The sequence below is a fragment of the Medicago truncatula genome, chromosome 1 (genome assembly GCF_003473485.1).
Source record: "Medicago truncatula cultivar Jemalong A17 chromosome 1, MtrunA17r5.0-ANR, whole genome shotgun sequence".
Taxonomy (NCBI): Eukaryota; Viridiplantae; Streptophyta; class Magnoliopsida; order Fabales; family Fabaceae; genus Medicago; species Medicago truncatula.
The window spans coordinates 48,952,738-48,970,481 of record NC_053042.1 but is presented as its reverse complement, the minus strand read 5'-3'; the positions used below and the strand labels follow the sequence as shown (position 1 = coordinate 48,970,481).

At 31.5% G+C, this 17,744-nt stretch overlaps 2 protein-coding genes and 1 non-coding gene across 3 annotated transcripts; 1 reads left to right on the top strand and 2 right to left on the bottom strand.

Moving 5' to 3' along the window:
- Window positions 1–62: 62 nt before the first annotated feature.
- Window positions 63–6,626, bottom strand: LOC112417123 (protein FAR1-RELATED SEQUENCE 5). Its single transcript, XM_024772076.2, has 5 exons — window positions 6,620–6,626; window positions 4,551–4,644; window positions 4,204–4,285; window positions 2,423–4,113; window positions 63–156 (listed from the first exon to the last, which is right to left on the bottom strand). The coding sequence occupies exons 1-5, from the start codon at window positions 6,624–6,626 to the stop codon at window positions 63–65; spliced, it is 1,968 nt and encodes a 655-aa protein (XP_024627844.2).
- A 2,367-nt stretch (window positions 6,627–8,993) lies between these two features.
- On the top strand, window positions 8,994–9,110 carry LOC112418842 (U5 spliceosomal RNA). Its single transcript, XR_003008919.1, has one exon. It is a non-coding gene; the product is annotated as a U5 spliceosomal RNA (small nuclear RNA).
- Window positions 9,111–10,834: 1,724 nt separating this feature from the next.
- LOC11424177 (uncharacterized protein At4g17910) lies at window positions 10,835–12,739 on the bottom strand. The gene is made up of 8 exons (XM_039831307.1): window positions 12,710–12,739; window positions 12,471–12,597; window positions 12,287–12,391; window positions 12,046–12,172; window positions 11,903–11,954; window positions 11,767–11,811; window positions 11,119–11,217; window positions 10,835–11,058 (listed from the first exon to the last, which is right to left on the bottom strand). Exons 1-8 carry the CDS (start codon window positions 12,737–12,739, stop codon window positions 10,906–10,908), a joined length of 738 nt encoding a protein of 245 aa, XP_039687241.1. The 3' UTR covers window positions 10,835–10,905.
- Between the last annotated feature and the right edge of the window lie 5,005 nt (window positions 12,740–17,744).

Here is a 17,744-nt window from a genome sequence, read left to right as displayed (position 1 = left end):
AAAAAACCCAAATTTTTAAAAAAATAAATGAAATTACATAATTAAAAAAATATATATTTCAATCAATAACATTTCCATGAAAACACTTTCATTTTCAATCTCTCATTTGCAAATGTGTTTTGTGTTTTATGAAGTTGCAGATCCACCAAAGTGAACCTACCACCACACCAAAATGTCAAGAACAACAGCATAGAATTGACTCATTTCACCAACCACCCCCAAAACGTTCATAAAAACAACAACAGCGAGAACTATTTCATCCAAACACACCTCAAATCTTCTTATTCCATGATATCAACGATTTGTTAACCTCTCCTTTGCAAATTCGTTTTCTCCAAATTTGGATATTTTTTTGTTCAAATAAAAATTATTTAATTCACTTTGAGTGTTTAAAGTTGCAGAAAATTGTTTGTAATCAAAAGGATATGTTGTTTTGTTCATGATTATGTGTTCGAATTGAGTTTTTCGTGATAAAATGAATTAAAGGTAAAGTTTTTTAGTTTCGGGTCACATGGGTTGAAACCGGGTCATTACGACCCGTTTGGAGCTAGAAGATGAAGCATTAAAAAAATAAAAAAAAATAAAAGATTGATTCCTTTACCATCACAACAGCAGGTTAATTCATTAAATTATATGTCATAAATCCATTTAATTGTCACGTAGTTTTTAAATCGAAACTGATTAATATAAATTATCATTGCATATTAAATATGTTGTATGATTTTCTTTTATTTTGAAGAAATGCTATATGAAATATCTTAGTTAAAGATTGTCAGTTGCGCATTAATTGATTCTTTATGGCATATCAAAAAAATTTAATGCTAGTTATGAGTATAATTTTTTTTACATAAGAAATAACGTAGTGTTATTATTACCATTTTATATATATTTTTTGAATAAATTATTACTATATTTATATTTACATAATTAGTAATAGACATTACTTTAAAAAAATAGTAACATATATATAAGTGTAAATAATGTCATTTTCATCAAAATAGTGTTAAATGTAAGGTATTTTATATTCATTTAAAAATGTTGGCTGTTTCTTATTTATCTACCATTTTTTTAGTTCAATAATTTGTGACATTTTATAAGTGTAATTTTCTTAAAAAAAATGTCAAGTCACCCGATTTAATCCAATTTAACACAGATATATTTTTTTTATAGAGACCGAATTATATAACCGAGTCATCCGATTTAATAAAAAAACATTTAATAAGAACACTTATTAATCTTGTCAAAAAAAAAAAAACACTTATTAATGTTGATATTTTGAAAAAGTCATGAGTTTTTAACGGTGGACATTACTGTTGATATTTTGAAAATAGTCACTTATTCATGATGTTCTTTTTTTGGTTGCAAAAATTTTAGGGTGAGGGGATGGTGCCCCAGTCCAAAGCAGGGAAGACCTTCGGGCTCAAGGAGCACTTACAAAGGTATTTACATTTACCTCCCTCCAAAAGCACTAGCGGGGCTGGAACCCAGGTTCTCTCGGATTCAAGACCTGTCGTTTTACCACTAGACCAAGCCTTTGGAGTTACTTATTCATGATGTTCCCGTCAATCAATATATTATCCTACAATCAACTACTAAATGAAACAAGGTTAATTAAGTTTTTCGTCCCTATAAATATCTGCAGTTTTTTTTTTAGTCCCTATAAAAATAAATCACATTTTTTAGTCCCTACAAAATTTTCTGTTAGTGTTTTTAGTCCCTGTTAAATTAAAATTTGTTTAATTATGCTTAAACTTCTAAATTTTTGAAAGATTTTTTCCATGCATGTTTATAACATCGTAAGACACTCTTTTGTAATTTTTTTAACATGTAATGAATTAAATATGAATTTTTCTAAAAGCCAAATTTTCAAGATTATATTAATGAAAATTTAGACCTAATAATAAAATTTTAAGTTACTTTTTTGCGGAGGAACTTTGTATAATATTTTAAGTAAGTATGTGAAAAATATGTTACAAATTTAAAAGTTTAAGCGCAATTAAGCAAATTTTAATTTTACAAGGATTAAAAGTAGGGTTAATAGTGTTTTTCACCCCTGTAATATATGTCATTTCTGTTTTTCGCCCTTATAAAATTTTCGGTTTGATTTGCACCCTCGTAAATTTTTTATTTTTTGGAAAACACCCTTAATAGACCATTCAAAAACCAAAATTTCTTTAAAAAAATTATGAAAATGGCCTATTAGGGGTGTTTTCTGAAAAATAAAATTTTACAAGGGTGCAAATCAAACCGAAAATTTTATAGGGGCGAAAACCAGAAATGACATATATTACAGGGTGAAAAGCATTGTTCACAAGCAATGCCAGGAAGGTTTACAATACCCAAAAATTTTACAACACACATCACATGTTCACAAGCAATGCCTAATGTCTCTAGTCTCTTACAAGTGCATTCAAAGACTAACCTATGCTCACAATATGAAACTGTCCATTCAATATCTTGTCTAGGATATCTACGCACAATGTGGTTGTGAATGGAACCATTTTGTGATACAATATGTACGTCAAAGCGACATGCTCTTTCTAACACCTTTCTGAATAGCCTAAAGATTGTCTTTGTGTACAACTTAAAGGCTGATCTCTCTAAATGATGGTGTTGAGTTTGAACGACAATATCACCATGAGAAGATGAAAAATCAGCCTCTATCTCTCTATATCTCATGTAATTCAACCAACGAAAAAATTGTTGAAAAAAATCATGTAAGTTGGTTAGAGCTGATACATATTTTCCAAATTCAGAATGCAAACCTTCACATCGAGAAGTTGTTCTAAAACCAGCAAAAAATTTACCGCGAAAATGAGCAGCTGCCCACATCTTCCGCTTTTGATACATCTCCAACATCCAGGGGTTTTCTTCCAAGCCAAATTCTGTAACTAGTTCTTCCCACTTACGCTGAAACACATCAACATCCACGTCACCTAACAAGCAATCTTTAAACTTTGAAACAAAGTGAAGGTTTTTTATGTTGCTAGTGGCGTTTCGTATCAGATGCCAAGCACAAAGACGATGATGTGCTTCTGGAAAAACTTTTCTTATTGCATTTCTCATCGACAAATCTCCATCAGTAATGACCGAGACCGGAAGTTTCCCTCCCATCGCTTCAACAAAAATCTTCAAAAGCCAAACATACGTGTCTTCAGTTTCATCACCAATAATTGCACTTCCGAAAATAATGCTCTGATTATGATGATTTACTCCAGAGAATATGACTAACGGTGTATTGTATTTTATTTTCTTATAAGTTGCATCAAAGGCCAACACATCACCAAAAATGGAGTAGTCCATACAACTGACACCGTCACACCAAAACAGATGTTGGAGTGAACCATCTGCATGAACCGTGTGCCTCCAAAACATCATATCGTCCTTCGATGACATATGCTTCAAAAAATTTACAGCTTGTTCAGCATCAGAATTCCAACGCATACGTCTCTTCCTTTGCTCGTTATACATGTCTCTTCGATTGTAACCAACATTTTGATACCCACCAGCTTGAGACGCAAAATAACCATGAATTCGGGTCGTTGAAATTCCTGATTGCCTCATTGTGTTCATCTGGTATTTGTCATACTCGCTCATCTTCCTATGTGCAGGAAGCATCCTCTCAAATTTTTCCTTGACAAAGGAATGGTTATGGTCATCATCAAAGAGTTTAATGTACCAACGTTGGGAACTCACATCAATGTGAACTCGTACTTTAGCTTGACATCCGCACCTACTCAATGGTTTGTGTTCTCTCTTACGAGATGTTGAATTGATGTACTTTTCCTCCCTAATTCCTTCCCTATGACAAAGAAATGTTTGTTGAACCACTTCACCATTAATATTTCTAATCAGTCTGCTCTTTCTAGCCGCAAATCCATGAAAACACCCATACCAATTGTAGAACATGAAGGCAACTTCACGATCTGGAAAATGATACCTCATTAAGTTCTCAATACTTGTTTCTTTGAAATTAATTTTCTCTAAATCAGTAACCGAGTCCACGGCAGTTTCATCTTTAAAATTGCATCCTACGCCCTCTTCGTTAGTCTCTTCAAAATCTTCTCCGGGAGAACAACCATCACTCTCCGATAAAGAGCGGTTACTTGAACCCTATACACATACAAGATAGTTAAAATCACCTCTTCAATTTTTTAAAATCTTATAGTATACCACAAAAATAATAGGCAATAACACACATACCTCAGATTCACTCCCACCAATTGCAGTGTGGTCTCGTTCTTGGAAAATACTAAGGATTTCATCAATATCCATAATGCAGTTTCTACCAAGATAACAAAAAATCAGTCAAAGTTGGTCAAAAGTTAAAATCAGTCAAGATATAACAGGCGCAAAGCATAAAAGAATAACATTGAAGAAAAACATATTTTTATTCATCAATATCCTCATCGAAGGAATTAATTTGAAGAATATTCCACCAAAAATAAATCAATAATTTTCAGACCAACTAAAAATCAATTTCTATGTTTAAGTTACCAATCACAAAACACAATGTTCTAACAATAAAAAATTAGGTTAAAAAAACAGACCTGGAGAAGAGGAATGAAAACGACGTCGTAGCGGTAGCGTTAGCAGCGGCAGCGGCGGCTTTTCTAGCGGCGGTAGCTTTTCGTCCGGCGAAATCTGTTCAGTTTAACAGATCTGAAGATTTTCAGCAACCAAGTGGATGAAGGTGTGGAATTTTCGACAAAGAGAAGAAGGTAGATAACAAGCCTCTCTTCAACAAGCAGGAGAGGTGTGAGCGGTGTGTGGATGTGAGCGGTGTGTTGAAGAACAAGGAGGAGGAGAGAAGAATGGAGTGGAGCTGCTACCGTGTTTTGTGTGTTTGGATTTTGTGGTGTGAATAGTTATTTTTTAAGAATGGGAGGTGTGGTTCACAATATAATATAATAAGTCATTAATCATTTTTTGTCTCAGCTTCAATTCCAAACAAAACCAATGGCAACTTGTTTGACAGGCTATTGCAGGTAAAAAAGCACATTTCCCATGGTGGGAAGGTTTTATACCTTCCCATGTGAACAGCCACCTTCATATTTATAACAATAAATACGATTAAAAAATAAGGAAGTCTTCTTCAACCTCCAGCCGGGTCATTTAAACCCGTTTCAGACCATCAAAATCCAAACTTAAACCCGGCGATTTATACCAATTTAAAACGTCGAAAATGATGATTATATAAATCGTTTTAAATTAAAATTGAAAAAGTCATCATTTTTTGTACAATTCTGTCCAAAAATCGATTTATACCAACTGCTCTCACTACTAGAAGCATAGCTGCTCCTGATTCAATCTGTACAATTCTGCAACTAATCGCATGTCCATCAAGTGTTGGATTTAAATTAGGGTAATTGACTTTTGTGTTGAGAAGAAAATGAAGATGAAGATAATATTGAGATTTATGCTATTTGGAGGTGTATTTGAGTAGCTATTTTGATTTTTGTTCAATAAAGAAGATGATGAAGGTATGAAGATGGTGATGATGTTCATAATCTTCCTGGATTTATTTATTTTTAATAATTAAATATTTTTTTATAAAAAGGATTATCCTATGTGGTGTTTTTTTTTTTTTTTGACAAGATCCTATGTGGCTTTTATAAAAAGGTTTATTTAAATATTTTTCAAAATAGAAGGAAGAAAAAGTCAAAAAGGAGAAAATAAATAAATATAGTGTGAAAGGCAACACAATAACACTAGTGAGGTGCTTAATTTGATAGTTCAAAAAATCTAATAAAGCTAGTCTACGGTGGAACATATTTAGCAGGTACATACAACATACAATTCAACAATCAACACAAATGACACGTGGCGCATTATTATTGAATGTAAGATAACTTCACCAAAAAAGTCAATTGAATGACTTCACCATAGAATTTCCCTAAAAAAAATATTGTTGATCTTCGCTTATAATAAATTTTAATAAGGGGGTGTATTGGATTGAGATTTTAAAAGACTGTTTTGATAGAAAAAATCTTGAAGATTTTAAAAGACTTTGTTGGATTGTATTGATTTTGCGGGATTTTAAAAGACTTTTTTTTGAAAGACTTTTACAATCAAAATTCTTTGCAAGATTTTAATGGATTCATGATATAGATTTTAAAGAATTTTAATGGATTTTAAAGATTTTAAAAGGGTCAATAAATTTAAAGATACAGTACAGACCAAAAAATCTCAAAAAACAAAAGTACAGTTATAAATCAACCGGAAAAAAAAAACATTGAATCAATAAGTGTAATATTTCTTCAAAAAAAAGACTATTAGATAATAAACTACTAGCAAATTGATTGATCTTAAAAATTCTGGACATATGATATCAAAATAAATACACCTAAAAATAAGTTATGTTAGTTTATTGATTATAATAATTTGATTGAAAAATGCATGTTACAGGTAGAAAAATGCAAGTAGAAAAATTATTATAATATCAATGAATGTAAAGTTGTGATTTTTATAATAATTTGATATATAGGTAGATGGTAAATTAACCACAAGATTATACGGTACATTCTTTTTTTTAATGAACGTAAAAGTTATGTTAAGAAAAGTGCAAGTTAGAGGCATGATGATTTCGACAATAAGTTTGCCAAACAAAATATATAACCTGCCATTGTTACAGTATAACAGAAAAGAATTTGGAAGAAACGTAAAAAGAAAAGAAAAAAAAAAAGAATTTGGAAGAGTATTACAAAATCTCAAGGCTATGTGTGGGTGATAAAAAAGTCTCAAGGTTAGGTGTGAGATTGTTAGTAGGTACATTTTACACTAAACAATCTCACAAAATCCATTACTCACAACAATCCATTAAAATCCGTAGAGTTTTGAATACCAGTAGACAATTTTTAAGTTATGCAAAATCTCAATTGAATACCACTGGATTTCATTGGATTCATTAGAAAATCTTGAAAATCCTAATTGAATACCACAATAATGTTTTACATTCCTTAAAAATCTTGATTGAATACCAGAAGACTTTTATAAAACAAAAAAGTCTTTTAAAATCCTTTGAAATCTCAATCCAATACACCCCCCTTACGGTCCAATGTATTTTCGTCCTAATTCTTTCCTCCTTAATCCTTTAGTTTTGCGGGAACTTCTTTTCCCCAGCGTTCTATAAATTAAGGATTATTTTTATTTTAATAGACAAAATATCATTTTATTGTTTATAAGAGTCATATTAAATTTTTAATATTTTCTCATAAAAAATAATCAATATTCTTTATTATGATTAATAAAAACTCAAAAAAAGTAAATTTGATTTCGTCGAAGCTTTTGGCAAATAAGATTTAATTATTATAATTGTCAATGACATAAAATAATTCTTTTTCTTCGAAAAAACAACTCATATAATCATTAATTTAACAATTTGGTGTACCGGTTCACTCAAATTTTTATTTTATTTCGTTGATGTTTTTGGTAATTAAGATTTAATTATTATAATTATAAATGATAGAAAGTAATATTTTTTCTTTAAAAAAAACCCATTTAACTATTAATATAAGTATTTGGTGTACCGGTACATTCAAATTATTGAGTGTACCATAGATTTTGCCTAATTTTTGTCTAATTTTCTTACTACATTTAAATTTAATATACGAATAGTAATAATTAATATCAGTCTCAAGCTTCTGCAAACAGAGTTGAGGTTCTAAAAAGCTCAAATTTTGGTGGTTTTGCTAAGAACATTCTGCCGATTAGATCAAGGCTTGAAAAGGTGTAATGTAGAATCCTAAATGCCCTCCAATACTCTAAAATTAAGCATATATATAGAATTGAACACATTCAAACATGTACTGAAAGTTCATTTGCAGCTTTTGGTACATGTTGAATAAGAGTATTGTAAGTCAAGATAGAAATGTAAAATTAGCATGTTGATGTCTTTCGGATTACTTGTACTATTTAGTAGCGTATCGGTGTGTCATCATTAAGAGTGATTTTAGTGCTAAGAAATAAATGATCTATATATATAACTTGGGTAATCTGCATAAAACTAAGGCTTCAAAGTCTTTTGTTGAGTGACTTTGTAGTTATCTAGCACAAACACTTCAAGTTAAATGTGTGCATGAGAGTCCATCATGTGTCGGTGCCTCACACCAATACTAGTGGTACATTCAATCATTTTCATTTTCTGAACCAGAATCATTTTCCAAGGGATTAAATTGATGAGTACAGGTTCTCCTATTTATTAATATATTCATTGAGAAAATTATCATCACAGCACCCTGCAATCAATGTCGAAGAGAGTTCCTTTATTTACAAGACAAAAAAAAATGTATTTGCATCAGATGCAATATTCTAGAGTAGCTTCTTTAGTTGCTCAAGCAACTGTACAATCTTGTTAAAGAACAGAAATTTTAGTTAAGAAATCTCTTAGGTTGAACTGCTATATGCCTATATACTCCAGAAAAACATTCAAGTTTCATCCATAACTTAAAGTAATTATTACAAAATATGTGTTGGTTCAGGTGGAGGAGACTTGTATAGGACGAGTATTTGTTCTTATTTTTCACATGAATCTGTCATCCAAAGCATGTTTGAGACACAATAAATATGATTATATGAACATCTCTTCCAATAAAAGTTTGGTCACGTTGATCATATTGTGGGAGACTAGAAGGATTGCATTAGAAATTCCAGCCACTTGCAAGTTACCATGGATGCATTTAACAACCAATTCAATATATGTTTCTTTGATCAAAGTTCTTGGTTTCTTGTAGAGGAGGTCTCCGGGGAGTTCCTGCCTAGAGGATTACTAAAATGATTTAAACATAGGAAGTTGAAGAGAAAATATCAGTTGAACATTCCAAATAGATGTGTGTGGATTGTGGCAACAGGTAGTTCATATTGTCGAGGGTAGAAAGAAAGGGAATGAGCCAAGTGAATGGGTGTCTATCTAAAGTCCCACATCGTTTAACGCATGAACTAAACTAAGATGCTTGCATATAAAATGAATGGACTTCAAGTTTTATCTCTCACGGAGCCGTGTGATGATGACATAGCGAACTATTCTTTCGCCTTTTACTAAAGAATACCGTGTCAACGTCACTTTTAACGGCATACGTTAGTTTTTGGAAGAGCCCTCTTAATTGAGGGCTCTGCAATATTAGTTAAATTTTTGTTTTCATCCATGGGTTAAATGAAAATTATTGATGTTAATATAATGTTTTTGTTAATAATTTGTAGGTATATCACATTTTATATTTGGGGTTTTAGACATTTTTTTTCATTGCATTTGTTGTGGATATTATGCATTATTCCACTAATTGAAGACGACTTATGTATTAATATATAATAAAATCATGATAAATTTTTTAAAAATCAGGAGTATTTTTAAAGATTGGCATCCAAATTTTATAATCTTCACTGTATAAGGCAGGCGCGCGAAAAACTTACAGTTGAAAAAAAAAACAGACAAATAAATATATGGTGACAACTTTCATTTACGGGCCCAAAGCTGCCCCTACTAACACTACTTCAAGCAGTGAAATTCCATTTGTTACTTTAATTGTAGCCTAATTGTATCAGCAACAGAAAATTGTAACCTAATTGCAAAATTGGGCTACACCAACCAAGCTAGATACTCCCCTTTGATGTCAAATCAAACCGTTTAGAAACACTGTGACAGCTTGATTCATCAGAAGCTTGATAAGAAAAATCTTCATAGTCACCATTTTCAAACACGTGAAATTGCAAAGTATACCAATTTTTCATGATATATATTCACATATCTATTAAGTTACTATAACATAGATTAAATCCAACAATTAAAACTAACTGGTTTATTTCACAATTTCTAATGTGGACTTTTATCTTACTTCATTGGGTGTATAAAAAACATTTTTATAAACAATTTCTATGTGATCTTTTGTGCATATATGCTTTCTACCTCGTTATGCATGATTTTTAATATAAAAAAAAGACATAATTACATTTTTAGTCCCTTAACTTTATTTTAGGTAACAATTTAGTCCTTTATCTTTTTTTCATTTCAATTTTGTCCTTTTGATCCATTTACATATGAATTTTTAAGCTTAAAATTCATGATTTTATTTTCTTATGGTCTTTCAGTCTTCAAATCTATGATCTTTGTCTATGTTTGCATAAGAATATTTAATTTGAGCTTGAAAATGTATATGAAAATGGATAAAAATGACCAAATTAAAATGAAAAAAAAGATAAAGGACCAAATTATTACCTGAAATTAAGTTAAGGGATAAAAGTGTAATTTTGCCTAAAAAAAAAAAAAAAGATATCACAAACACCAGAATTTAGCATTATGTGACGATGAGGACATACGAAAGGACAGAAATGGAGCTAGGACCATGGTCCAATCGACCAGACTCTGCCGGATTAACATGTGAATGTATGTAAGCCACCCCTTCTTGAAAAAGCACATAGCATGCAGGTCCTCATCACCTCAGCTATATACTCAGATCCCCATAATTCATTTTTCATCATTTCTTTTCACCTTCTTTCTGTTGTCCCTATAACATTGATGCTTCTTTTAACCCCTACCTCATTTCACTATTCACTGTTCAGTGTAAAGTGTTGAAACTACTAAAAGGAAGCCATAAACCAACTAGGTATGAAAATGAAACATATCAAACACAAAAACACCAAAGTATGAGTTGTAAGTTGCATTTTCTCATAGTGGTCAATCACTTTCCATTACATGTGCAGTGCAGGGAAAAGGGAATTTTTTTTTTTTTTTTTGTGGTCAACGAGATGATTATTTATCCTTAATATGAAATGTCATTAAGATGAGATTTGTCATTTTACTACCAATCATAATTGCCACACGTGTTCTAGATTCAACTGATGATAAATAAATAAATCTTTTATAAGTTATAATAAACTATGACAAATTATACAACATATCAAATAGCTTCTTCACCAAAATTTTAACTTTATACCAAAATAATCAGCAATTCCAATCACAGTTGATAAAATATAAGCATAAACAAGCACGATAAAAACAGATATGGTCGATGAAGCGGACAGGGTATCAATCGACAAGTTTACCAACCCTGTGAGGAGATTTGCCTGCATAAAATTGTTAGAGGAAAGGCATATATAATAATAGCCGAGGATTATATTGTTTACCAGAAGAAATGTAGCGAGTAAGTTCCGATTAAATGCTTCTTCAAGTACTGTAGTTTTACTTCCAGGAATAAGATCGGCCAATGTTAGAATTGACAATAGCTGAAAATGGGTGACACTCGGATTAAATACTCGAATCAAATCCAAAATCAGATGTCAAATTATCAATTACAATGCCGTATGTAGCTCAAGTATCTATGCATCTTACACTTTAAAACATTCATTTTAACACATGCATCACATCAAATTACACCAAGATTCCACTTTATCTCCACAAATATCTACATGTTAAGATATGATTGGAAGCATGTGTAGAAATGTTTACTCTTATTTTTTATCGTAGGAATCAAAGTCGATAACCTGAAGTATACAACACTCACACACACCCTGCGCACCAATCACTGACAGTGTATAAAAAGAATTTTAAGAAACTAATCTATGTTTTTTCAAATTTAACAAGTCATTACTGCACTAAGTATGTCAGATTATTACAAAAATATTCAATTGAATAAATATAATTTAAACACTAAACAAGATAGAGCCAAGCCAACAAAAGAATCCTAAAGTGACAACTACAATATAAGCTACAAACCATCACAATATATTAAACACTGATCCAATGAATAGAACAGAGGTGAGAGTGATAGTGACCTGTAGATTGTCAGCCAACACCATAGTAACATATGGCAGGTTGCACTGCACAAATTATCAACAATTAGTTAGTTTTCATCCATTGGTGCCAAAAGAAACCCCTTCGAGTAAGAAACTATAACATGGTGAGACATACCGTTCTCCGTGAAATTCTTTCCACAAGCCTATCTAGAAGCACAGTTAATAACCTGACTCGGGCATCATGAAAAAGGTATAAGTTTAATTCTGTAGACTTCATTCAAAAGGATAAATAAGTTAGGGATTAAGCTTTCCTTTTACCAGAACAGGATTGATAGAACCCAAACTCTCATCTGAAACCATCTGCTACTCTTAAATGCAGTGGAATGGCTTCCAAAGAGAAGATAGTTTCCTATATGAACACCAATAAGGTACATAACCCAATATCCTGTAGGAAAAAAAAAGAAAGATATTTGTAACAAATACCATGTATCAGAAGTAAAATGCATCAGACATGAAATTGTATTATGATGATTGAACAACGCAAGGTCGCAATTCTTACCAAATATGCTAAAAATCCCCTCCTTGTTTTGACTTATGATATCCGTTCCTCTTTCATTTGAAAGCAAATAATGATTTAAACCATGCATCAAACAGAACTGATACCCTTCAAATCATTGATTCAATTTTATAAGAAAATCAGATTTCAGAAAAGATGACATAAGGATGAGAAAGAAAAAAAGTACCTACTAGGACAAGTGATCCAAAAACCCCAGAATATTGTGGAGGAATGTTAATAAAGGATGTAAGGATTGAGATAGCAGCAAGCGTAAAGAAGAAATTCCAATGCACACCATATTCAGCCAAATGCACCTATTCGAGGAAAAACAATTACTAGCTTCCTTGAGAAAATCGTGAATTTGACAAAAACTCAATTTGTAAAGAATGAGAAGGAAAACATATTATTGGCTTCCTCAAAATTGACTTGAATTATCTCTGACCCACAACATAACATTACTCACTTAGGCTTTATTTGCGAGTTTTGAGTGGAAAGAAATGAAAGGTTAAGGATTAGTCAAAAACAGCTCATTTATACAAAACAGCTTATCACGACCTCATTTTAAAAAAAAACCGCTTATTCAAAACAACTTATTTATACAAAACAGCTTATTACGACAATCGCTTATTCAAAACAACTTATTTAAACAAAACTGCTTATTACGACCTCATTTTCAAAAACCACTTATTCAAAACAACTTATTACGTCCTCTTTTCAAAAAATAACTTATTCAAAACAGCTTATTTATGCAAAACTGCTTATTACGATCTCTTTTTTAAAAACAACTTATTCAAAACAACTTATTTATGCAAAACAACCTATTACGACCTCTTTTTCATAAACATCTTATTCAAAACAACTTATTTATCCAAAACTGTTTTGTATAAATAAGTTGTTTTTTGAAAAGAGGTCGTAATAAGTTGTTTTGCATAAATAAGCTGTTTTATGAAAAGAGGTGATAATAAGCTGTTTTGGATAAATAAGTTGTTTTGAATAATTTGTTTTTGAAAAATAGACTGTCTTAAGCGATTTTTGACTAAGCGGTTTTTGAAAATGAGGTCGTAATAAGCAGTTTTGTATAAATAAGTTGTTTTGAATAAGCGATTTTTTGAAAAGGAGGTTGTAATAAGTTGTTTTGTATAAATAAGTTGTTTTGAATAAGAGGTTTTTGAAAATGAGGTCGTAATAAGTTGTTTTGTATAAATAAGCTGTTTTGAATAAGCTGTTTTTGAAAAAGAGATCGTATGAAGCTGTTTTGCATAAATAAGTTGTTTTGAATAAGTTGTTTTTGAAAATGAGGTCGTAATAAGCTGTTTTGTATAAATAAGTTGTTTTGAATAAGCGGTTTTTGAAAATGAGGTCTTAATAAGCTGTTTTATATAAATAAGCTGTTTTGAATAAGCTGTTTTTGAAAAAGAGAAAGTATTAAGCTCTTTTGCATAAATAAGTTGTTTTGAATAAGCTGTTTTTGAAAATGAGGTCATATTAAGATGTTTTGTATAAATAAGTTGTTTTGAATAAGTTTTTTTTTGAAAATGAGGTCGTAATAAGCTGTTTTGTATAAATAAGTTGTTTTGAATAAGCGGTTTTTTTAAAATGAGGTCGTGATAAGCTGTTTTGTATAAATAAGCTGTTTTTGAAAAAGAGATCGTATTAAGCTGTTTTGCATAAATAAGTTGTTTTGAATAAGCCGTTTTTGAAAATGAGGTCGTAATAAGCTGTTTTGTATAAATAAGTTGTTTTGAATAAGCTGTTTTTGAAAATGAGGTCGTACTAAGCTGTTTTATATAAATAAGTTGTTTTGAATAAGCTGTTTTTGAAAATGAGGTCGTAGTAAGCTGTTTTGTATAAATAAGTTGTTTTGAATAAGCGGTTTTTGAAAATGAGGTCGTAATAAACTGTTTTATATAAATAAGTTGTTTTGAATAAGTTGTTTTTAAAAAAGATTGTAATAATTTTAGTAATGTCTAAAATTGGAATTTTGAATTATTAAGAGGGCAAAATAATTGGACAAATGAAGCCCTTGAAATAATTTTAGTAATGTCTGAAATTGGAATTTTGAATAAGTTGTTTTTAAAAAAGATTGTAATAATTTTAGTAATGTCTAAAATTGGAATTTTGAATTATTAAGAGAGCAAAATCGTCAATTTGTATGTTTAACCCCCAAAACTCTCAATTTGGGGGAACTTTAAAATTGGACAACTGAAGCCCTTGAAACCCCCCAAAAAAAAAACCTTTCACTTGTTTTTTTAAAACTCGCAAACAAGATTTACCACTCCATAAGCCTTTCATTCCATTCCCATCCCCTCCAAAATCCAACTCGCAAACAAAGCCTTACAGGGATGGTTAGTGTAAGAGCCAATATTTCAAGCAATGAGGATCCGGTCAAGTTGCTAACGAATATGCAAAATGAATAGAAGGAATGAATTGATGATAAAAAAAAAAAAAAAAGATTAGTAATTGTTATGATTAAGAGTAGTTACTAACTGTTGTTTGAGATGTTTGTTGGGGTTGAAGGAAAAACCTCTTTATGCATGTGGTACCAAGGCATGAGCCCCCAACAATCATAGTATTAATATACTATTAAGGCATCGTGGTGAGGACAAAGCTCAATTCGTGGTGAGGACAAAGCTCCAGGGCATGAGCCCCCAACAAGTATGCTAGTGCATGGACTCAATCAATCTAAAACAATCTTAATCAACATCTCAATATGCATCCAATAATTTGGAGTTCAACAACATCTATTCATCTTATAATGACTCATGCAACTTAGTTAAATAACGACAGCAGCATAATCAGATCACAACAGCATTATAATTCCATAACAACAATTTCATTTTCAACAACTTCAAGGTTATTCAAGAATAAATCAAGCAATGCATTTAATCATTAAATCACATTACAAACAGCTTAACAATTCATAACAGCTTCACAGATCTCAGTTAACATCTTAAATAGGCCACATTACTACCTAAAGTTCCATTCCTAATCAATTCAATCAACTCAGGTCACGACAATCTCAAAAGCACTCAGTTCTGAAAGTGCTCGCGAGGCGAGAGCATCTGCTCGCCATGGCGAGTACAGGCCAGGTTTCCAACTACGGTTGTTCCAGGTTCAATCTTGTTCTAAATCATCCTCTAATCTTTAGTAGACATCTAAAGGTACTCAAAAGCATCTAAAGTTCAACTCAAAAGTCCAAAATACGAAAATCAACATGCTCTCTGGTCATGCTCGCTATGGCGAGTAAGGTTGCTCGCTGTGGCGAGCTACGACATGTAACTCGCGAGGCGAGGGGAAAAGGCTCGCGTGGCGAGCGATGAACTTCATCACCCGCGAGGCGAGGACCATCGTTCGCTAGGGCGAGCGATGAATGTTGGCTCGGGCAGAATGCAGTTTTCTTCAAAAATTCATCTAATCTCTTGGTTCTAAGCCCTATTTCAGTTCCAGAATTCATTCTAAGCATAATCTAAGGTCAAGGGACGTTTTCTACAACAATCTAACAGTTAAACATCATCGGATGATCAAATTCTCCTATTAACCCTAATTTCAAAACTTTTATAATTCAATCCTAACTTTGTTAATTGATCATCAGAATCATAAGAATCAATATTATTGAATCATTAGTCTCACCCTTACCTTGTTTTGCAGAAATCGCAACTTTCCCCTAGGTGATTCTCTCTTCTCTTGGCTTTTCCTCCTTTTCTCCAAAAACAGTCGTACGTACTAATTTTTCTAAGACTAGGTCTTTCCTTTTTATATCTCTTCCTAATATCTTATCTTATCTCACTTTCTCCTCAAAAACTCTCTAAAATCTCAAAACAGCCCTCAACTAAATATTTTATTTTATTTTCAAATCTTATTTTATTTAACAATAAAATAAGTCTCATAATCTCATCAAATCATCAAAACACATCCAAATCATCCAAATCATCTAAACCGTCATAAATCAACAAAATTCACACATATATTATATAAATATAATATAACTCGTTTAAACTCGATTAAATAATTAATTAAACAAAAGTGGACGTTACACTACCGAACTTCACATGAAAGTTCACAGAGACGTTTGCAGTCATTAATAATTGCACTAAAATCAGAAACACCATGCTTAATACCTCGTTAAACAACACAGCTTATATTCATTATTGAATGACAATTATTTAAAATCTTCTTGAGCAGGAGATATATATATTTTTCTTACATTTGTTTAATTTTCTTGGAGAAACTTGTTTTTTATACTCATAGAGAAACTTGTAATTGAAATTTGCAAGCATATATCTACATTATTAAAATGAGAGTTAAGAGTGTAAACGGTTCCGACAAAATTGATGAAATTGAAAAATCAAATCAAATTGATATGTTGAAAACCAAACTGAATTGATTCTAATTTGATCGGTTTGAACATTTTTTAAACTGAAATCCAAACCAGGAATCATTAGACTCCGATGAGAGTCCTATTGAGAGAGTTAAAGATCCTTTCTATTTAATAGATACTATCATTTCAAGAGAGATAAATCTATTGAATATAATCATATTATTCAATTAATATTGTTGTATTTGTCCATGTGAACTTGACTTAGTTGATATAAACATTACATTCTATATTTATAGGTCGAGTTCGAACATCAGACACAACATCTGTAACGCCCCAATTTTATTTAATTATTATTGGTTGATTTAAAGTCTTTTTATATATGATTTTATATAATTATGTTGATTATGTGGTGTGTCATATTTTATTAAATGAATTATTTTACTATTTAATAGAATAAGTGGGAATTTAGAATATTTGGAGTTCAAGGGGCTGATTTAGAAATAAGGAGAGTTGTGTGGGATTAAGTGGAAATAGAGGAAGTTGAATTAGGTTTAGAAAAGAAAAGGGAGAAGTTAGAAAGAGGAGAGAAACTGTTTTCACGTACATCAGTTTTGGGAGAAAACAAGAGAAAGCAAGAGAACCAAGGGAGAGCCAGGTGAAGAAAATCAGAATTGTAGAGCTTTGTTCATCTGAATTAAGGTAAGGGTGAGGCTAACTTGCAATGATTTTAGTTTATATAATTCTGATTCTGTTTGACAAAAGTTATGAATGAATTTGGAGGATTGAGAATTAGGGTTAAGGAGAGAATTGATGATTAAATGATGGAATTAGGGTGAATTGATGTAGAAATGATGAACAGACCTTAGATGTTTCATATATTGATGTTTAGAATCAGTTTTAAGGTTAGAACAATGGGTTTGGGTGAATTTTTGAGAAAAACTGTAATCTGCCCGTACTGTTATTCATCGCTCGCCTCCCGAGAGATGATCCTCGCCGTAGCGAGTGATGAAGATCATCGCTCGCCTCGCGAGCAGGAGTTGTTCGCCTCGCGAGTTGCATTTCGCAGCTCGCCATAGCGAGCAAGTTTACTCGCCGTAGCGAGTGTGACCAGAGAGCTTGCAAGATCTCGTGATTTTGAGCTGT

Coding starts and splice junctions, on each gene's coding strand:
- LOC112417123 (XM_024772076.2), bottom strand. Junction 4,286..4,550: donor TTTTCATTCCTCTTCTCCAG/GTCTGTTTTTTT, acceptor TTATCTTGGTAG/AAACTGCATTATGGATATTG. Junction 157..2,422: donor GTTTCATATTGTGAGCATAG/GTTAGTCTTTGA, acceptor GTGTGGTGGTAG/GTTCACTTTGGTGGATCTGC.
- LOC11424177 (XM_039831307.1), bottom strand. CDS start 12,739: ATGTTATGTTGTGGGTCAGAGATAATTCAA. Junction 12,598..12,709: donor GTGGGTCAGAGATAATTCAA/GTCAATTTTGAG, acceptor TTCCTCGAATAG/GTGCATTTGGCTGAATATGG. Junction 12,392..12,470: donor TGGATCACTTGTCCTAGTAG/GTACTTTTTTTC, acceptor AATGATTTGAAG/GGTATCAGTTCTGTTTGATG.